Source organism: Dasypus novemcinctus, chromosome 5 (assembly GCF_030445035.2).
Source record: "Dasypus novemcinctus isolate mDasNov1 chromosome 5, mDasNov1.1.hap2, whole genome shotgun sequence".
Lineage (NCBI taxonomy): Eukaryota > Metazoa > Chordata > Mammalia > Cingulata > Dasypodidae > Dasypus > Dasypus novemcinctus.
Window position 1 is genome coordinate 78,165,320 of NC_080677.1, and position 23,691 is coordinate 78,189,010.

Sequence of the window (23,691 nt, forward strand, 5' to 3'; positions counted from 1 at the left end):
TCAACCAAGACTCTTTCAAAGATTCTGAAATTCTTTGTTTAGGGAAGCAACAGGTGCTTTTAAATAGCAACTTAGACCAGTTGCCCATTTCGTAGATTTCTTGGGATTTATTGTAGGGAAGAGAGAGGCACAGTGTCTTTGGTGCTGGAGCCTCAAACAAAAGATAAAAAACTAAGAAACTGCTTTCTTCTCCCTTCCCAGAGGGTATTAACAGGGGGAAGCAGAAGATGAAGTAGGTGCCCTCTTCATTTCATGAAGGTTACCTGAGGAGAGGGATATCCTCCCTGCTTCCAATGGAACAAGCATCTTTATTATTTTTTCTTGCCAATGCTTAGTAAGAAGTCAGTGTCAATTTAGGTAAAATTCTAAGTTTTTAAATAGCATCAAATAAGCAAAATAATCCAGAAATGAAACTATCATTGTTTTGTGCACTCATGTAGGGGATTGTCATAAAAGGACAAACAACATTAAGAAAAATTGTAAAAAGTCCCCATAACCTAAATATCAAAACCCTCACACACCTGTTTATATTTTTCTGTTTCATCTTCCAATCTTTATATGGAAGTATGTATTTTAGTTATATAGCTTAAATGATCACACTTCTAGAACATTCCCGACTCTCAAGTTAACATAATTTATTATTTCATGCAGCATTGTAAAGAATGTGCCTTTTAATAAAAAAACTGATCAATCATCAGATAAATTTCCTAGGAATAGTATTACTGAGTCAAAATATAGAAACACTTTAAATTTTCTAGTTATAAATGTTCCTTTTGTATCAAAATACACAAATTAGATTCAAATGTATCAGTTTGACCACAGCCTTACCAGCCCTGGGTACCGTTATAGTTAAAGATAGTTTCTTCCTAAATTATTAAATGCATAACATAGTTTTATTACTGATTCAATACATTTTTTTGATAATTGCAGATTTCAAGCTTTTTCTGATATTTAATTACACGTTGTCTTAAGTGAATGGTCTATTCATTTTATTTCATTGGTTGGTTGGATCCATCATAGGATCTTTTAAATGCTTTTTGTCTCCTTTTTAAAAAATATATTTTTTATTTAATTTTAAAAGGTACATAAATTACACAAAATGTTACATAAAAAATATAGGGGATTCCCGTATGCCCCACTCCCTACACCTCCCACTATCCCCACATTAACAATTTTTTCATTAGTGTAGTTCATTCATTGGAATTGAGAACACATTTTGGAGAATTGCCACACAGCATGGATTATAGTCTACATTGTAGTTTACAGTCTCTCCCACTCCATTCTTTAGGTTATGGCAGGCTATTTAATGTCCTGTATCTGTCTTTACAATGTCATTCAGGACAATTCCAAGTCCTGAAAATGTCCCCATATGATCCCTTTTTTTCCTCTTCCTGTCTTCAGCAACTTCAGTGGCCACTGTCTACACATCAATGATATAACTTCTTCCATTGCTAGAGTCACAATAAGTCTAGAGTAGAATACCAGTAAGTCCACTCTAGTCCATTTTTATTCCCCAGTCCTGAGGATTCTGGGATGATGATGAGGATCTTATTGTATAAGACTTTATAAATAAGAATAGCTAAATTTTATAGAAGAAAACTTGAAGTAAAAGAATCAGAAGAACATGATTATGATCAAAGAATAAAGGATGAAGGAGAGCTGGAGACATGTAGGCAAATGCTCATCCTTGTGACAATTTTAGGAGTTTGATATAGTCTCTCAAAAGAAGATGATTCTATGATCTCCCTTATATCCATACTCAGAGCTAGAAAGCATCTCTTAGAAGGATTTATAATTTGGCTAGTTGAGATTATATTGTTATTATTAAATTTAATTTTTTTGCTTTTAATTGTTCTTAAATTTATCCAGATTTATGTAGTTATATATATATATATATGAAATTAAAGATTTGACCCTCTAGATACCTGATTAAATTCTTCTAATGCAGTTCCCTTTAGTTATACATTACCTCTTATAGGAAGAATTGCATGGCATGTGGTTGGCATGTGGTGAGGACAGTCACATTGGGCATACATAAGTAACTTTTTGTTTAGTTTTGACTTATTCTGACTGCTATTCTTTATAAAGTAGTTGTAGACATAGTCTCAGGTTTATTAAATATATAATTCATCTTAAATTTTCCATTCAGGATTCATTCATACATTCAGCAATTTCCTGGGGTACTTTCCCTGAGGGGTCAGAGGTGAATGCTCAAGCCCACCCCCCAACCTTTAAAAACAAAACAAAAAGAAATTAAAACTCTCCTGAATTTAAGCCTAACACCTTGAAGAAAAGGTCATATTCATTGTGCAGATTCCTTCTTCAATCCATTGTCAGCTGTTTCTGCTCTTATCAAACCATGAAATTTTCAAGTAACCTCTACTTGACTAGATTCAATGGGAAAATCCAATCCTTAATGACAAGGCTCTTCTGCTGCTCCTAACTCTGCTGACCACTTCTTTTTTTTTTTTTTTGCCTACCTGTATTAGTCATTCAAAGGGGTACTGATGCAAAATACCAGAAATCGGTTGGTTTTAATAAAGGGTATTTATTTGGGGTAGAAGATTACAGTTACCAGGTCATAAAGCATAAGTTGCTTCCCTCACCAAAGCCTTTGCCACAGTTTGGAGCAAGATGGCTGCCAACATCTGCCAGGGTTTAGGCTTCCTGGCTTCTTTTCTTCCCGGGCTTGCTTCTCTTTCCTTACAACCAAGCTCCTCTGTGTGCTTACTTTCCAGGGTTCCAGCTCAAGACTCCAACTTCCAAGGGGGTAGGGACTCAACGTCCTACTGATATTGTCCATTCAAAGCCTTAATTATTATTTAATCAAGTAAAAGTGAAGCCTCTGAATCCAACATACTCTAATATGCCTGGAAGGACAGATCAGTTTACAAAAATAAACTAATATCTCTTCTTGGAATTCATAAATAATATCAAACTGCTATACCACCTAACCTGCCTTTTCAGAGTTGGTGTTTTCTAGAATTCATTTCTTGGCTTTCTTATCTTCTTACTCAAGGCATGCTCCATAATCTCACTCACAACCACAATTTCACAATCTTTGAATGCCTGTGACCCCCTGGTATGGCCTCTCCCTTGCTCTCTGGACTAATGTATATAACTGCCTCGAGTGCATTTCCACTCCAGCAGCCCACAGGCCCCCCTAATTCTACAAGTCCATGCGTGATATCAAAATACACCTCCCTAAAATAAATCCTTCTGCTCCGAAATTTCCAGTTTCAGTGACTGGAGCCAAAAAAGTGGGGGTCAATCTGCAATCCATTCTATCACCCCTTTAATATCTTTCAAGGCCATCTACTTAGCTTTCTACCCCATGCTATACCTTAACTTGGCCTTCGTATTTCTCACTTTGGTGACAGCTCTAGCATTCTTACTTTACTCAAAATATATATACAAACATCTGACCACTTCTGTCCACATCCTCCATGATCACAAGCTCCCCATTATCTCTTATTTGGATCATTGCAATAGCTGCCCAACTGCCCTCTGTTTCTGTCCTTGCACCTACCAGCATATCACCATCATGGTCCCCAGAGTGAGTCTTCAAAAGCTTAAATCAGAGCATGTCAGTATTCCATTTCACTCAGAGCAAAAATCCAAGTTTGACCTTGTATTTTTCTACCTGCCCTCACGTGCACTCTCTCTGCTTTAGTCACATCAGCATCTTTGTGGATTCTTGAACCTTGCCAAGCATACTCCCAGTTCAAGGTTTTTGTACTTTCTGTTCTCTGTGCTTGGAGTACTCTTTCCCAGACAGCTGCATGACTTACTCTTTCGCTTTCTTTAGGTCTCAGATTAAATGCCACTTTATTAGTGAGTTCAAACCTGACAACACTTAATAAAATGGCAACCAGCTCCACCAACAACCCCCAAACTCTCCTCTCCTATCTACTTTTATCACATTTACCACCAGTTCATTTGCTATTTTCTGTTTCTTCCAGAATAGAAGCCCAATGTGGAGAGGGTTTTGTGTGCTTTCTTTAGCTACTGTTCCCCAAGTGCCTAGAACAATGCCTGGCACATAGTAAAGGCGTTATAAATATTTGTTTGAGTGAATGATGGATGTACTTGCCGACTCCAGTTCCTCTTCTTGGTAAGTCAACAGGCAGACTGCTGCCAAAATGAGTCTTCCAAAGCACAGGTCTAATTCTGTCACTCAGGGGATGAAAAATCTTTCCTGTTGCTCTTGGGATAATATCCAAATGACTTGTGCAGGATGGAATGCCCATTAGGATCAGCCTCACCCCTGACCACTGCACCACTGCAGAAAATACTCTAAACTCTTCGAAGCTTCCATACTCATTAATGCTCTCATGTATTTATTATACATGCACTTGCAAATTCAGTTCTCTTTAACTGGGAATCTCTCCACCCCCCATTCATCAGCTGGCTAAGTCTCTATATTTTCAGAGACATCTAGTTTCAGTTCATTCATTCATTATTTCATTCATTCTTCAATTTATTCAACCAACAGACATTTTTCCAGTGCCTGCCACATGTCAGACACCATGCCAGGTACTTCCATAGCATCTAAAGCCTACTTCTATTATTGTGATCCTGTGACAGCATTGCAACTATTAGCTCTTTTGGCTCACTCATTAGTCTCTGAGCTCTGGGAAGGCTGAGACCATAGTTTTCATCTCTATATTCCTAACACCTGGTGCTTGACACAAGACAAGCAGTCACAAAAAATGTAACACTGTACATTTTTGGACAAATGACACCAAAAATTGTTTACAGGCTTCAGATATACATTAACTATCCATTCCTGAATCACCCTGATATTATATAGCTGTTATCAATAAACTGTAGCCACAAATTAATAGCTTTCTGTTGGTGTGATGTGAGAATTAAGATTTTTCTTAAGCATCATGCTTTCTGATGACTGTTTAAGTACTTGAAACATTTAATAGTGTTTTTTTATTTGAGTTTTTTAAACTTCAGAATACCACCTTGCAGTCTTTAACACCTACACTATTATTTCTGTGACTAATTAAATAGAAAAGGTGTCAGAAGAGAAACGGTATAGTAATCTGACAGTGTATCTGCTATCTGCTATTAATGTTATTTTATTACCATTTTAGGTAGTACCAAAAAATTAATATAGATTCAGATAATGTTACTGATATTTTTTCCATTGCAGTTTAGCATCTAACTGTAAACAGGGAAGGATAACATATTACTAATCGTTTTATTTATAACTTCCTTATTTACAGACCTATGAAGATTATATTTGAAGAGCTGCCTAAAACCTTTTGATTGCTTTAATAACATCATTTGTAAATTATTTAGCATCTGCATCCTGCTGTTATGTAAGGGCAATGTAGTTGGACTAACTCATAAAAACTGCATTACTTTTGACCCCAGAACTCACCAATGGGATTTTATTATAAACACAATGAAATTTTAATTAGGATTCTGAAACAAGCTTGTCAAAGTAAATACTTCTTATACATGCTGATATGTTATCACAATGCTAGAACACAAGCTTTTAAAAGAACAATGAGAAAAAGGGCTTCTATAGGCGGCCAGTTTTATACCATGTGATTCCAGTGCTCACCCCAAGAGCAGATGAACCATAGGCTCACCACATCCTAAGACATGAGTGGGCTCAAAAAGATGAGTGGCTACTCAGTATTTCTATCTCAGAATTGTGACCATAAATATGTGGAGAGGATCTTGGCTATCAGAGGTGGTGGAGTAAGATGTTATAGGATGCTGTTCTCACACAGAATCTTTGAACAACCAGCAAAAACTAGCATCTTTCTCAAAACTCCAGGAAATAGTCGAAAGTTTGCAGTAACTGAGCAAGTGCTGAATCAAGAAAACATTATAAAAAATGGTAGGAGAGAGTTCTGGGAAGATGTTGTAGCAGGCAGGCAGGGCTCAACTCTCTCACAAAAACAACAGAGAAAGGGCTGAAAGCTATCCAAGGAACCTGCTTTCAGAGTCAGTAAACCTGGACGGTGGTACGCAACTCCCAGGAGGGCAAAGGACAGACAGACAAAGAACTTGAAACAACAAATGTGAAACAGTAAACACTTGCAGCAGCCTGGAAGTGTCCCCATCCTCCAAGCTCAAGACATTAAGCCTGGATAAAACCCCTGGCTCACTGACGCTAACTGAGAAGGGAAGAGACAACTTCCTCCCTGTCAGCTGTATCAAGGGAGGAGGGTAGGTGTGCCAAACACTTTCTCTTCAGTGAATTCAGTCAGCAGAGCCTACTTTGAATCTTGGTTCTGGCCAGACCAGAACCACTGGAAAGTGGAGGCTGAAAGAAACACCTCCATGGAAAGGTTTGAAGACTAGTGACATCTGCTGACTGGCCAGGAAATTGCAGGAAGAAAAACTGCTTTTAAGTCTCTCTTTAGCCTCATTTCTGAGGGAAAATCTGAGCACCATTAGTGAGTCCCTGGTCTAATTCTGATAACTTAAGCTAGGCATTTTTAAAGACTTAGAATACATTGAACCAAAAATCAAGGAAGAGGCATGAAAAAAATTATGGAAGAGAGAGAGATTGACCAACATATTCAGATGCCTAGACATCAGCAAAAACTTATAAGCCATACTAGGAAACAGGAAGAGATGGCCCAGCCAAAGGAACAAACCAAATATCCTGACAAGATACAGTATTTAAAACAACTAATCAATGATAATCACACAAATCTCCTAAATCAAGTCAAAGAATTGAAGGAAAATATGACTAAAGAGATAAAGGATATTAGGAAGACATTGGGTGAGCATAAAGAACAATCTGAAAGCATGAAAAAAAGTAACAGTTTATGGGAATGAAAGATACAATGGATGAGATTAAAAATACAGTAAACATCATATTCTGTTTTCTTTTATTACGTACTGCCTATGTATTTGAGAGACTTTTGCCCATCTATTTGAGAATGTGGCAGGACTCCCCAGGATGGGAGTTTAATATTTTCTTGTTTATTGTGTGGGTCTCCAACCACTGAGAAAACAACCCCTCAATATTGGAGCATATAACTATGAACATTATTCTTGAAAAACTGAAACTTAGTGCTTACCATAGGTTCCAAGGGGAGGGGGAAGGAAGAATGGGTAGAAAATAGGGTATTTTGGGGGCATTGGAATAGTTGTGCATGATCTTGCATTGACAGATACAGGCCATTACACATTTCATCAGAACCTAAAAAAGTGTATGGTGCAAAATGTAAACCATAATGTAAACTATTGACCACAGAGAGTAGCAATGCTTTGATATTTGTTCATCAGTTGTAGCATATGTACCATACTCATGTAGGATGTTATTGGCAGGGGAGGATGCGGAAGGGGAGGGGTAGGGCATATGGGAATCCCTTATATTTTCTATGTGACTTTTCTGTAACCTAAAGCTTCTTGGAAAATAAAGAAAAAAATTAAGACACTGGGGGAACATACAGAAGAAACTGTCAACACATATAAAAGATCTTATGGTGATGAAACGCATAATGCAAAAAAAAAAGAAACTTGATTTTATTATTAGTTTATTTGGCTTTGTTTTGGGGGAGGTTTTGGATTGCAGAAGGGTTACAATTGTGGCAGGGATGCAGTACTGGTGTGGTGTTCGATGGTAGAGGGAAGGGTGGAAGGAGTACACCTGGGGCATCCCTCTATGGAATACGAACATGCTCATGTGGTTATGGGGTTTTGTCTCCATGGGTAGAGACAAAGAACTGATGGAATATTGAATTTCCATCCTGGGGAACCCTGCTACAATCTCTAATAGAGTGGCTAGAATCTCTAGAGTACATGGACAGTGCCTAGTGAAGGAGATCAGACCAATATGCTAGGCCCTAGATTTTGATGCTTGTACTTATGAACCTTGTTCTTGTGAAATGGAAACTTAGCCTAGTAGTATAATTGCCTAAGAGTTACCTCCTTGTTGCTTAAATGTGGCCTCTTTCTAGGCCATTCAACATACAAATACACTACTTTCCCCCCAGCATAGGACATGACTCCCAGGGATGAGCCTCTATGGCACTGAGGGGGTTATTATCAAGCACTAACTAGTGATGCATTTGGAAAAAGACCTAGATCAAAAGGAGAAAATTCTAAATGCAATGGAGTTTTTTATGGCTAAGAAATGCAAAATGAGTTGGGAGGTCATTCTAGAAGTTTCACTTATACACGTCTCAGGAGGATCTCACCAACTACCATAGTAAACAGTGTCTCAATCAGAGGGTGCTCCTGAGGGTTCTAGAGACATCTAGACACTATAGGCAGGGCAGACAACCCCAGGAAATCAGCATCCTGTTGGTAGGTCTTATCTTAGAATATATGATATTCTACTTCTCCAAGGTATCAGAGTTAGATCAGTTATAATTTTCCTGCACATAGTTCTTCTGGCTCTTTAATTTGAACCTAGAATTAGCACTGTACCCATTAAACATAAGCCCAAAGACTTAATTCTTCCAGTTGTTCATATGCCAAATAAGTCTGGAATCTCAGCAGAGTTACAGCTAACACCTACTCTCCAGTTCATGAGACTCACCCAGGACAACTAACAAAAGGATGATGATGAACATTGCCCACCCCAAAAACAGAAAGTATCTACAACTGCAAGCAAGACAGATCCATCTGTCTGCCCCATGGGATCTAAGCCCCCTCTAAAGAGAGAGAGGGAAGAATAGGTGTAACATTGGGCATTTTGGGGACATTGAAATTGTTCTGCATGATACTGCAATGACTGATAAAAGCCATTATACATTTTGTCAAAGTCTGTAAAATTGTGTGGTACAAGTGTAAACTATAATGTAAACAATAGACCACGGTTAGTAGCAATGCTTTATTATGTGTTCAAAAATTGTAACAAATGTACCACACTAATGAACGATGTTTTAATGGAGGAAAGTGTGGGAGGGGGTGTGGTATGTGGGAATCCCCTACATTTCCAATGTAAACATTTATGTATTAAAGTTTCTTTAAAAATAAAGGAAAAAACACAGTAGAGGCATAAAAGGGCAGATTTGAACTGCTCAAAGACAGAATTAGTGACTTCAAGGACAGAACATCTGAAATGGAAAAGACAAGAGAACAGAATGGAAAAAATGGAACAGGGTCTCAGGAAATTGAATGACAATGTGAAACATACACACACATTATTGGTGTCCCAGAAGAGAAGAGAATGGAAAAGGGGTAGAAAGAATATTTGAAGAAATAATGATGAAGAAATAATTTATGAAAGACATAAATATCAATATCCAAGAAGGACAATGCACCAAAACAACAACAACAACAACAACAACAACAACAACAGAATAAACCTGAATATACCTACTCCAAGACACCTATTATTCAGAATGACAAATATCTGAGGAAAAGAGAGGATTCTGAAAGAAGCAAGAGAAAAGCAAAGCATCTCATACAAGAGAACCTTAATATGATCAAGTGCCAACCTCTTATCAGAATCCATGGGGGCGAGAAGAAAGTGTTACGATGTATGTAAGGGAATGAAAGAGAAAAACTGCCAGCCAAGAATTCTGTATCTGGCAAAACTGTCGTTTAAAAATGACAGTGAGTTTAAGGTCTTCACAGACAAACAAAAACTGAAAGACCAGAATTACAAGAGATACCAAAGGACGTTCTATAGCCTGGAAGTAAAAAACAAGGGTAAAAGACTGGAGAAGACTGTGGAAATGAAGACTGTTAGGAAGGGTAAATTGAAGAGTAAAATGACAGAAAATAGTAAGATAGGACAACAGAAAGCCAAAGGAAAAAATAGACAAAGTAAGTAAGGCCTTTACAGTAATAATATTGAATGTTAATGACTTGAACTCCCCAATCAAAAGACATAGACTGATAGAATGGATAAAAAATATGAGCTATCTATATGCTGTCTACAAGACATGCACCTCAGATGTAAGGATACAATCACATTGAAAGTGAAAGGTTGGAAAAAGATATTTCATGCAAATATTAATAGTAATCAAAAAGGAGCTGGAGTAGTGATACTAATATTGGAATAATAGATATTAAATGCAAAACTGTTATAAGGGATGAAGGAAGTCATTATATATTAATAAAAGGGGCAATTCACTAAGAATAAATAACTATAATAAATATTTATTCATGTAACCTGGGTGCCCCACGATACATGAGGCATACACTGACAAAGGTGAAGAGAGAAACAGATATCTCTACAACAGGTGGAGATTTCAATACACCCACTCTCAGTATTGCACAGAACAACTGGACAGATGATAAATAAAGACAAAGAGAGCTTGGATAATAGGAAAAATGAACTAACAGACATTTACAGAGCACTACATTCCAAAACAGCAGGATATACATTCTTTTCAAGTGCTCATGGATCCTTCTCCAGGATAGACCATATGCTAGTCACAAGAGAGTTCTCAATATATTTAAACAGGTTGAAATTATACAAGACACTTCCTCTGATCATAATGGAATAAAGCTGGAAATCGGTAATTGATGAAAAAAAGGGAAAATACATAAATATATGGAGATTAAACAACACACTCTTAAATAATCAGTGGGTCAAAGAATTTGCAAGAGAATTCAGTAAATGTCTTGAGATGAATGAAAATGAGAACATAACATATCAAAACCTATGGGACACTGCAAAGGAAATGCTGAGAGGGAAATTCACAGCCCTCAATGATTACATTAAAAAAGAAGAAAGAGGGAAGCAGACTTGGCCCAATGGATAGGGCATCCGCCTACCACATGGGAGGTCTGAGGTTCAAACCCAGGGCCTCCTTGACCCATGTGGAGCTGGCCCATGGGCAGTGCTGATGCGTGCAAGGAGTGCCATGCCACACAGGGAGGCCTCACACACAAGGTGTGCACCCCGTAAGGAGAGCCACCCAGAGCAAAAGAAATTGCAGCCTGCCCAAGAAGGGCGCTGCACACACGGAGAGCTGACAAAACAAAATGATGCAACAAAAAGAAACACAGATTCCTGGTGCTGCTGATAAGGATAGAAGTGATCACAGAAGAACACACAGTGCGTGGACACAGAGAGCAGCCACTTGTGGGGGGCAGGGAAGGGAAGAGAAATTAAAAAAAACCTAAAAAAAAAAAAAAGAGAAGAAAGAGCTGAAATAGAAGACCTGACTGCACACATGGAGGAACGAAAAAAAAGAACAGCAAACTAATCCCATATCAAGCCAAAGGAAGATTATAATGAAGATCAGAGCAGAAATATATGAAATCAGAAACAAGAAAACAAGAGAACCAACAAAACCAAAAATTGGTTCTTTGAGAAGATCAACAAACCCTTAGCTAGACTGACAAAAAAAAAAAAAGAGATGCAAGTAAGTAAAAATCAGAAACGAGAAGGGGGGACATTACCACTGACCCTGCAGATATAAGAGACATCATAAGAAGACACTATAAATAACTGTATTTCAAAAAAACTAGATGAGTGAGATGGAGAAATTCCTTAAAACCCACTATGACCCTAGAAGAAACAGAAGACCTCAACACACCATTCACAAGTGAAGAGATTGAAACAGTCATCACAAACCTCCACAGATGAGAAGCCCACCAGATGAACTCACAGGTAAATTCTACCAACCATTCAAAGACAATTTAATGCCACTCTTGCTCAAGCTTTTCTAAAAAACTGAACAGGAAGAAATGCTACCAAACTCATTCTATGAAGCCAACATTACCCTAAAACCAAAACCAGATAAAAATGTTAGAAAAAAAAAGGAATATTACAGAACAATATCTTTAATGAATACTGATGTAGAAATTCTCAACAAAATATTTGCAAATTGAATCCAAAAGCATATTAAAATAATTAAACACTACAATTAAGTAGGTTTTACCCCAGGTATTCATGGGTGGTTCAACATAAGAAAATAAATTTGTATCATAAACCACATTCATAAACTAAAGAACAAATCACATGATCCTCTTGATTGATGCAGAGATGTTGACAAAATACATACCCTTTCTTGATAAAAACACTCCAAAAGATAGGAGGAATAGAAGGAAGTTTTCCTAATATGATAAAGTGCATAAAACTTACAGCTAGTATTATACTAAAAAATGATATACTGAAAGCTTTCCTGCTGATATCAGGAACAAGACAAGGATGCTCTCTCTTACCACTGTCATTCGATATTGTGCTAGAAGTTCTAGCTAGAGCAATTAGGCTAGATAAAGAAATAAAAGGCACCCAGGAAGAAGATAAACTTTCATTATTTGCTGACGATATGATCCTATGTCTAGAAAATCTTGAAAAATCCACAACAAAGTTATTAGAACTAATAGACAAGTTCAGCAAAGTGGCAGGATACAAGATTAACATGCAAAAATCAGTTTCGTTTCTATACACTACTGATGAGTAATCTGAGAAGAAAATCAGAAAAAAAATTCCAATTACAATAGTGACTAAAAGAATCAACTATTTAAGAATAAACTTAACCAAGGGCATAAAGGACCAGTTTCAGAAAACTGCAAAACATTGCTAAAAGAGACCAATGAAGACTTAAATAAATGGGAGGGCATTCTGTGTTCATGGACTAAATATTGTTAAAATGTCAATTCTACCCAAACTTATTTACAGATTCAACACAATCCCAATAAAAACCCCAATAGTCTTTTTTTGCAGAAACGGAAAAGCCAATTATCAAATTTATTTGAAAAGGTAAGGGCCTTGAATAGCCAAAATGTCTTAAAAAAGAAGAATGAAGAGTTGAGGGACAAAAAAGGTATCAGACTTACAAAGACAAAATAGCAAATTGCAGAGGAACATCCTAATATCTGTAGTTACTTTACATGTAAATGGATTAAACTTTCCAGTCAAAAGGAGATATTGCAGAATGGATAAAAAAGCATGATCTAACTATTATATAAACTGCTTATAAGAGACTCATCTTAAATTCAAAGACACAAGTAGGTTGAAAGTGAAAGAGTGGGAAAAATATACATACAATAGCAATGAAAAAAGAGCAGAGACAACTATATTAAAATCTGATTAAATATACTTAAGTAGAAAACCATTACGAGAGACAAGACATACCAAAGGGGTCGATTTATCAAGAAGACAAAAAATTATAATGTTTATGCATCTAATGGGAAAGCCCCAAGACATATGAAACAAATATTTACAGATTTGAAAGGAGAAATAGATGGTTTTACATTTGTAGTAGAAGATTTCAGTACACCACTTTCAAAACTAGATAGAGAGAGGGAAGACGAGGTGTGATGTGGGGTCATTTTCAGGACTTGGAATTGTTCTGAAGGACATTGCAAAGACAGATACAGGACATTAAATAGCCTGCCATAACCTAAAGAATGGAGTGGGACAGACTGTAAACTACAATGTAGACTATAATCCCTGTGGTGCAGCAGTGCTCTAAAAAGTATTCACCAAATGCAATGTATGTGCCGCAATGATGAAAGAGGTTATAGATGTGGGAGGAGTGGGGCGGGTGGGGTGTGGGGTATATGGGAACCTCTTATATTTTTTAATGTAACATTTTTTGTGATCTATGTATCTTTAAAAAAAGGCAATTAAAAAAAAAAACAAAAAAAAAAACCCCACACAACTAGATAAAACATAGACAGGATATCACCAAGGAAATAGATTTGAATGATGCTATTAACCATCGAGACCCAACAGATGCTATAGAACATTTCATTCAACAGCAGTAGAATACATATTTTTCTCTAGTGTATAAGGATCATTGTCCAAGATAGATCATGTGTTAGGTCACAAAACATGTCTAAATAAATTTTAAAAATATTGAAATCACACAATGTATCTTCTCTGACCACAATGGAATGAAGGTGGAAATGAATAACAGAGGGAGAATTGGAAAATTCACAAATATGTAGAAGTTAAACAATGTACTGTTAAACAACCAGTGGGTCAAAGAAGAAATTACAAGAGAAATTTGGAAATAACTTGAGGCGAATTAAAATGAAAACACAATATACCAAAGCTAATGGGTTGGATCTAAGAAAGTGCTGAGAGGAAAATTTGTAGTTCTAAATGCTTAAATTAAAAAAGAACTAATCTCACAACTGGTGGATCTAGAAAAGAAGGGCAAATTAAACCCAAAGTGAGCAGAAGGAAGTAAATTACACAGATTAGAGTGGAGATAAATAAATAGAGAGTATGACAGAAGAGAGAATCAATGAAACCAAAAGCTGGTCTTTGAAAATATCAATAAAATCAACAAACCTTTATCTAGACTGACAAAAAAAAAAAGAAGATGCAAATAATTAAAATAAAAAATGAAAATGGGGGGGGGGAGGGGAAGCATTAGCACTGACCATGCTGCAATGAAAAGAATTATAAGAGCATACTGTGAACAACTGTAAGGCAACAAATTACATCATCTACATGATATGAATAAATTCTAAGAAACACATGAACTACCTACACTGACTGAAGAAGAAATAGAAGATCTTGACAAACCAATAATTAGTAAAGAGATGGATTCAGTAATCAAAAATCTCCCAGCAAATAAAAGCCCAGGACCGGATGGCTTCACAGGGGAATTTTACCAAATGTTCTAACAAGAATTAATATCAATTCTCAAACTCTTCCAAAAATTGAACCCATTTTATGAGGCCTACATCACTCTCATTCTAACCTTTATGGAATACCACAAGTAAAGAAAATTACAAACTAGTATTTCTTATGAATATAGTTGCACTGCTTTTCAACAAAGTACTAACAAATTGAATCCTAAAACACATTAGCAGAATTATACATTATAATCAAGTGGGATTTATCCTGGGGATGCAAGGGTGGTTCAACACAAGAAAGCCAATCAATGTAATACACCACATTAATAGAATGAAGAGGAAAAAAATGATGACCACAAATTGATGAAGAAAAGGCATGTGTCACAATCCCTTCTTCATAAAAACACTTAAGAAATTAGGAATAGAAGGAAACTGCCTCAATGTGATATAGGGTATATATGAAAAGCCCACAGTTAACCTTACTTAATGGGGAAAGACTGAAATCATTCCCTCTAAAATCAGGAACAAGACAAGGATGCCAGCCTACTTCACATCATGCACAAAAAATTAACTCAACATGGATCAAACACTTAAATAAAAGAACCAACATGGTAAAACTCCTAGACTAAAGCATAGGGAAGCATCTTTAGGCCCTTGTGTTAGCCAAGGGATTCCTAGACTTTATACCTAGTGCAGAAGACACAAAATGAAAAATAGATAAATGGAACTTCATCCAAATAAAAAACTTTTGTGCACTAAAGGCCTTCATAATGAAAGTAAAAAGTCAACCTACAGAATGGGAGAAAATTTTGGAAACCATATCTCATAAGGGTTAATATCCAGAATAGGTAAATAAATCCTACAACTCAACAACAATAAAGACAAACCAACCTAATTAAAAAATGGAAAAAGACTTAAATGGACATTTCTCTAAAGAAGATATACAAATGACCAAAAGGTACATGAAAAGATGGTCAACATCATTAGCCATTAAGGAAATTAAAATCAAAGCCACACTGACATATAATCTCTCACCGGGAAACGGACTTGGCCCAGTGGTTAGGGCGTCCGCCTACCACATGGGAGGTCCACGGTTCAAACCCCGGGCCTCCTTGACCCGTGTGGAGCTGGTCCATGCGCAGTGCTGATGTGTGCAAGGAGTGCCACACAATGCAGGGGTGTCCCCCGCGTAGGGGAGCCCCACGCGCAAGGAGTGTACCCCGTAAGGAGAGCCGCCCAGCGCAAAATTAAGCGCAGCCTGCCCAGGAATGGCGCCGCCCATACTTCCCGTCCCGCTGATGACAACAGAAGCGGACAAAGAAACAAGACGCAGCAAATAGACACCAAGAACAGACAACCGGGGGGGGGGGGGGGGGGGAATTAAATAAATAAATAAATCTTAAAAAAAAAAATAATAATCTCTCACCTATTAGAATGACTACTATTTTAAAAATGGAAAATAAACAGTCTTGGAGAGGATGCAGAGAAATAGGAACACTGGTTTATTATTGGTGGGAATATAAAATGCTGTAGCCACTGTGGAAAACAGTTTGGAGTTTCTTCAAAAAGTTAACTATGTAATTATCCTACAACCCAGCAATCCCATATGTAGTTACATACCCAAAAGAATGGAAAGCATGGACTCAAAAAGATATTTGCACACTGATGTCCATAGTGGCAATTTTCACAATTACCATAGGTAGGAAGTGACTCAAGGGTCAGTTAACAGATGAACTGATAAAAAAATATGATACATGTGTATATACAATGGAATAATATTCAGTTATAAAAAAGAATGAAGTTCTGATACATGTGACAACATGGATTGACCATGAATACACTACATTGAGTGAAATAAGCCAGACACAAAGGAAAAATATTGTGTACTCCCACTGATACAAAGAAATTATAATAAATTCATAGAGTCAAAAGATAGAATACAAGTTACCAGGAGCCAGGGTAGGGTAGAGAATGGGGGATTAATACTTAAGTGTTACAGAGTTTCTGTTTGGGGTGATGGAAAAGTTTTGGTAATGGATGGTGGTGATGGTAGCACAGCATTGTGGGTGCAATTAACACCATTGAATTATATATTTGAATGTGATTAAAAGGAAAATTTTAGGTTGTATATATATATATTGCTAGAATAAAAAATTTAAAAAATCATAGTACTTTACATTATAAACACTGAATCCTCATGTGCACTACGGACTATAGTAAATAGTGTAATTATAATAATATTGTTTAATCATTTGTAACAAAGTTACCACCACTAATGAATAGTTTTAATAACAGGGAAAACTGTGTGTGTGTGTGGGGGGGTGGTATATGGGAACTCTGTATTTTCTGCATGATTTTTCTATAAACCTACAACTTCTTTAATTATAAAAAAATACAAAAATGAGAGAAAACAATATTGGAGTAAAAATTTACTGAATCAAAAAACAGAAATTGCTTGAAAGCATAAACTGCCTGTTAGATGGAATAGAGAACTCATCCATCACCATTCAGATGCATGGAATTCATTAAGTTAGATTAAAGTCAGATTAAAGTCTTAAAACTCAATTTTCTTCTTAACTCTGATAGAGTTCCATGTGCACTTAAAGAACTTTAATGAAATAGCCACAACTTCTGGGGCTCATTAAAAATTGACAAGCTTATTTTCTCATGGGTAGAGCTGAAAAGCTTTGCCATTCTAAAATTGTTGAACTTGCATTGAAATCCTTTCTTTAACAGTATATGAAAAATTTGCATTATTTTTTACTTTAACTTATAAATCCTGACGATGTTTTGCTCCTTAACCTGCTGTGGTAGGAAGTTTATGCATATGTACCTTGAACTGTAGCACATATCCAGGTTTCAGAGTTAAATCTCGAGTTACTGCAAATCGATCTCCATCAGATTTTCCGAAGACCATTGCCGATGGTGTGGCAGAGCAGAAGGTTTCATTCTTAAGCATCCCTTCATTAGCCAACATCAACCACACACTCATTTGGTTCATAGGGTAATCAAAAGCTGGCTTTTCATAAAAGTTCTAATAGAAACAATACAAATAGCACAGAAGTGCAATGTAATATAATAGTTTTGAAAACAAGAAAAGAATTTTCAGATCTTGACATTCAGGGCTATGCACTATTTGTATTTCTAGGAAAATATAGCAGAATATCTAAATTAATTTTTTTAAAAAACTGCCATTAACATTTTCTCCCAAGGACTTGACAGCTGAAAATATTTTGCTACTATATAACTAACCATTTTATAAACACTAATAATTTTGCTTGATGACTTGACCAGACTTCACAATCATTTTTACACCTAAATAATCTGTGAACAAGTAGTATTAACAGGAACTAAAAAAATTAGGTGCAACAATAGAAAGTTTGCATTAGGTATTCAATGCCAAACCCTAAAAAGAAGCAAGAAGTCTTCCATCCCATCTTTTTACAATGTTCTGTCTTCTTGGAGTTTAGACGTGAGAAATACCTGTGGTAAAGTTGGGTTGACAGCCGGGATGATCTGCTTCTGCTTCTCTGACAGGATGATGATGTCATCGAGTGCCCACTGGTCATAGTCCTCCCCGGAGAACACAGGCTGCCACCAGCGGAACCTGGTGCAAGGGGTCTTGGCTGCAGCTGGCAGCTCCAGGTAGACAAATCTGCTTAAGAGCAAATCATTTAGCCAGGAAAGGAAAAGTTGTGTTGTTCTTAGAGGCTGCTAAAAAAACAAGGGTAGCAACAAGGAAATGTTTCATTTCGTTTGATCTCTTTATATATTTTTAAATCTTCAAAGTTTGCACATATCGGACACGAGGTTTAAAGCTGGCAGCAAGTTTAGTTCTGGCCATGTTGATTTCATTTCTAAACTAATTTAGTGTCACAGAACACTGTGACAGCCTGGTGAAAAGTAGGGTGCTCTCCAGAAAAGTCCACAAATAAAGTATTTTGTATACTATTTGGGGGTTTACAACCTCTTGAGTCCAGATTACGAACTTCTGTTAAAAGTGAGTATTTCTTGTATTTGAAGTTGGTAATCACTTTTTGTTTGCCTATTCAGGTATAAGTCACTGTTTTGAATTCTCAACAATTCCCAGGTTGACAATTACATTACCTGGAAAAACAATTTTGCACCATTTTAGATGGTTGTTTAAACCAGTTTTGGCACTATTAGCAATTCCCTCTCTACTACATTGCAGTGTGGGGAATCTCGCCAGGCTCCATTTCCCAATCACCATTGCTGACTTTCTCCTTTGGTGTTATATCTTTGGTTTTACTCAGTTGCCGCTTTTCTGATTTCTGTCTCTCACTTTTACCCCTTCAAAGAAATGATTTGCGTTGGCTGGTCTACATCTGCAAGTTGACTTGTGTTATATTGTGGAAACTTCTGTTTACCTTAAATGATTGAATGTTTTAAAAAACAAATTTATGTAACTTCAAATTACAAAATAGATATATTTAAAATATATTCAATCATAAAAATTTGATCTATATATTCTTCAGTAATAAATCTTTAAATAAAACAAGGTTTGGTTTTAAAATACAACACAGAGGCAACATATATGTTCAAGCTTAAAAATGATTGGTGGTCCACCCATCAACTTTTTTTACTACATTAAAGTGAAAATACAGGGCTTATAAATAAATAAGAATACTCAAGATTGATATTGATTAATGATATTTATTATATAAAACATATAAGTATATATTTCAAAATATTACACAACTGCAAAAGAATGAAATTTACATGTAGATAAATACATTGATTGCCTGGTACAGGTATTAAAATTAAATGAGCCATTTTCCCAAGTTCTTTAATAGTTATTGCCTAGCCACATTCCACAGACTCACCTATATACTGTCCACATACGTGGGTACAGCCATGTAAAAAAAATTAATGAAATCTGTCTTCCTGTTAAATCTAACAGCTATGCATATTTTGTATGAATTTGAAAACTCACAAATGGAAAAAGTCTGAGTTTTTCTATATAATGCAGTGAGCTTAGAATATCCCTATCCCACAGAATTTCTTTGGGGAGACTGGTCAATCATCTAGCTTTTCTTTTAGTCACAATTCCTCTCAAAGTCTTTAAAAATTCAAGTATGAATACAAATGCTTTCTTTCCAGACACTTAAATGACATGAAATCTTTATATATTAGGCTATCAGTCATGAGTTTGTATATTTTGGCAGTTGACAACATCTGAAAACACCTGCACAACCATGTAATCTTTCCTACTGCTGGGGCCATGAGAAGGTCCATCGGGTGGATGGTTACCTGGGTTTGCTGAAGTCTGAGAAGTACATCTCTGCTAGCAGGTGCCACTGGATGCCCCCATTGTTGCTGTACTGAAGGAGGACGCCCTCCTCTCTGCTGTCAGGCTTGTTGCATGTGGCACTCTCTCCACCTATCTGGATGTAGAACTGGACAAAGTCCACCCAAGTAGTATCCAGATCCCAGCTCACCAGCTGTCTTTTTCCAGCCTTTCCAAAGGACAGAAAAAACCAGATTCAATTATCTTAGTGCTCCTTGGAATTCTGTTGCTTCAGTTCCAACATCATTTGAGCATCCTAGCACTTCTGTTGTTTCAGTTTCAATATCATTCCTAGCACTTTTTTTGAGAGGGTTTTGTTTCCATTGGCAGTTGAGTGGAGAAAATTATGCCATTTCATTGTGTCTGCTCTGCTTATGATAACTGTTCTGGGTATATTCAATTAGTTTCTACATCCCTGATTTCCAGATTCAGTTATGAGACTCTTGGGAATGACTAATTACACCAAAGAGAACTGGAAAGACTTGAAAAATCAAGCAAAATTAATTCTAATTAAAGCACTCCCAATCCATGCTTTGTAAATCTCTTCCAGGCAGGAATTGGAGAAGAAAGCCCATGCACTTTGAAATCAGCTGGAGCTGGGTTTGAATCTCAGCCCCCTATTCCTAGTGTTCACTAACTGTGTGACCTTTCTGGGTTTTTTTAAATTCAAAGCCACAATATGGGTCATAAACCTTCCTCTTGGGGTATTGTGACAATTAGGTGAAATAAGACAATACATGTAACTTGCCTGGCTGTGGCTTGCCTTCTTGAGAGAGCATCCTCTCCAGAGATATGCTCCTGGCCCCTGCTCCCGTGGGAATTGAAGTGAAATGGGCACAGAAAACTTCTTGACAAAAAGAGTGTATCTGAGTCTCTCAGGCTCTTAGACACACACACTCTTTCCCCTATTTTTTCCTGTCTTTCTCTCCCTCTCTCCACCTTCATCTCTCTCTCTTTTATTAATAGAGATGTTGGGATAAATCATTTTAATTAATTGCTTTGGGTCACTAAATGGTCCCTTTGTGTCTTAAAAATGTTAAAAATTTCCTCAAATTCAGCAAATTCCTCCCTTGGATCAGTGTGTCTCCTGCATGTCACAGTCACATTGTGAAGTATTAGAGACAAATTGACAAGGTTTGCCATCATTTATGTTATGCAAAATGGTTTCAGGTTAATGGGATTGAAAACAGGTTCATTCATGAGATTCTTCTAACTAAACATACTCTGCCAAAGCTAATCCATGGACTACCCTATATTGGCCTCAGAGAGCACCCTAGAACTCAGTGAGAAATTGGGGTGAAAAACAGATAATATACACAGTATAGAGCAAAACACTTCTCACACTTTTAATTCAAACTCTATTTTAATGTATTAAATTAACTAAGAAAAGGTTTCACTTATTAGAATTCACAGGGGAAATACTTGGAGCTAATTAAAAGAGTATCTAAAGCAATTAAAAAATTGCTGATCGAGCTAAAGTCAGTTAAAAAATTCCTAACATAAATGAGGGTGCCAAAAAAACAGAACTAAAGTTAATCCTGAGACAGGAACTCATTCTTTGGACGCTCAGTTTTAAGTATTTGAAGAAATCGCTAAAATATTAGGCATTTATGTGGTTTTAATTTTTTTGTCATTGGTTTGAGATATTGCAAGTGAGAAATATCTCAGAGATTATTATATCCTAGCCTAGTATTTTCATGCCTCAGGATCATTACAGGAAGAATGATTCTGGGAAGAAAAACTACAGAACATAGCAGGTTAATCCCAATTTAGCAAACTTCCATGAGAAACTTGGCATGTGGAAATGAGCCAGAAGGATAAAGATCTAAGGTGAAGAGAATTATAAAAATCCAATTATCACAATTAGCTGGCTGGAATGATTGGTCTATTGTGAAATTCACAGAGCAGATTTTTTTTTCCCCCAGGAAACTATGGTGTTAGATTACTGAGGTTTTCAAAAGTGTTTTGTGGGATTTTTGTAAATGATGGAAAATACCACACAAATGCTTAGTTTGGCACAGGAAATTTTTTTTTTTTCCTAGAGAACAGCACAAATCATTTTCTTTTTGTCTAGTAAAGTGAAATTCTGACCATTGTTTTAAAGGAAGAAAGTAAAGGGAAATGTTTCATAGTAAAATTTTGGTCAGAATTTAGAATTTGATGCAACATATGCCTTGAAGTTTTTGTATTATAAAATAATCAATGTATTTGTGTGTGTATGTGTAGATACAGAGATACACGCAATGTGTGTGCGTGTATGCTGAATGTGGAGTAATAAGATAAGGATCTCCTCATTCTTGGAGTGTGGAAAATAAACACCATTTTTCAATATTCTATGTTAATATAGTTCTCTGTTTTAAGGGTTAGCTAAAACAAAACAAGGATTAGGAGGCAAACACCTTCAGAACCTAGAACCCTGATATGAATACCTCTAAAACTCATAATGGACTTTCACCTTTTGCTTCCCATGAAAGCCTTGTTTAATCAAAATGCTGCTTGGGTACAAATAATAAATTAATTGAAAATAATCATGACTTTAAGACCTTTCATTGTTTTCCATTTTCTATTTTCTTTACTCAAATTAAAAATATTTAATTCTTTTAACTAATTATTAAATTTTATAATTTACAATAATAAATAATTTTGTTAATTATTTAAACAAATAGCTTTTAGGTGCCACTTATGCCAGGCACAACACTATGCGGTGGGAAAACAAAACATAATGGGGTCCACAGACTCGTGGTAGAGACAGATATGTGTACATGTAATGACAACTGAGGGCTGCAGGACAAGTCCTGATTCCTAGGTGAGACTCATTTGGCCAAATGATCACTTATTGATTCTCTAATCTATCTGGTCTCAAAGTATTTATTGACATGTAACGTGCCCAGCACAGGACCTGCCTTCCTGACTGAATATCTTCTCCAGCGTTCTGCTCAGTCAGTGAGACCCTTTTCATTCTGCCAGCAACCAGGTGGAAAAAGTTACCTGAGGACCAATTGATATGTTAAGGTATAAAAAGGTTGAACAATAATAATCCAATAAAACCATGCCAAAATATATATAAAGAACATAAGTGAGAGAGGAATTCAGAGAAAGGAGAGATTCATGTAATTTGCCGTAGTTCATAGAAGCAGCAGGATTTGAGCAGGATGCTGAAAGCTTTCTACGGATGCAGGGAAGTTGAGAGGCTTAGTAGGCCAAGGAGCCTGAGCAAAGCCAGGGAAATGGACCTAAGCTTGTTTGAGGAGTGCTTCTTGTCTAGAAAAAGGACGTAAGTTATGTGGTTAGGGGAGTAGCATTGGACATCATCCTGAAGAGTTGTGAGTAGGACAGTGACAGGATAGAAGCGTACTTTTAGATAAATTATTCTAGGGTGCTATGCAAATGATGCTAAGGAGCCCTTCCTTTGGGTCATTGCTCTTCTCCATTTCAACCATGCCTGCTGGCGGGGCTGCCAAACTACGCCTCCCGCTTCTCTGCCAAAGGAGTGAGCACAGGACTCTGGTTAGGCCAATCCTAGGACACCACTGCCCCCACAACAGCGTGACTGGCCAATCAGAAACCTCTCCCAGACTTTTCTATGGAGCTGCTTAGAAAAGTCTTCCCTTTGTTTCTTGAGTAGAGAGCACTATAGCCAAGGTCCCCCTCACATAGTGACAACTGACTGGAAAACAAAGTCAATCTTGGGGTGGGGGAGGGGAAAGAGAGAGAACAAGAGAGTAAGAGACAGATCTGTGGATATTTGAGCTCTGGGTTCCAGATAGTCCCCAGTTCCATCTAAGCCCTCCCTTGTGTTTTGGTTACATGAATCAAATTCCCCCTTTTCAGCTTAGGCAAGTTTCTATCACTTAGAATTTAAAATAAGAACTGAATAATACCAGGGAAAAAAATAAAAA

At 36.7% G+C, this 23,691-nt stretch overlaps 1 protein-coding gene across 1 annotated transcript in view; it reads right to left on the minus strand.

Annotated features, from left to right (window-relative positions):
• Positions 1-23,691, minus strand: part of RELN (reelin) — a 516,519-nt gene that overhangs the window by 107,030 nt on the left and 385,798 nt on the right. Inside the window, exons 25-27 of the mRNA XM_058297120.2 lie at positions 19,756-19,961; positions 17,968-18,139; positions 17,318-17,518 (exon numbers count right to left, since the gene is read on the minus strand). Of these exons, the coding sequence (XP_058153103.1) occupies positions 17,318-17,518; positions 17,968-18,139; positions 19,756-19,961 (579 nt within the window). The remainder of the gene's footprint in view (positions 1-17,317; positions 17,519-17,967; positions 18,140-19,755; positions 19,962-23,691) is intronic.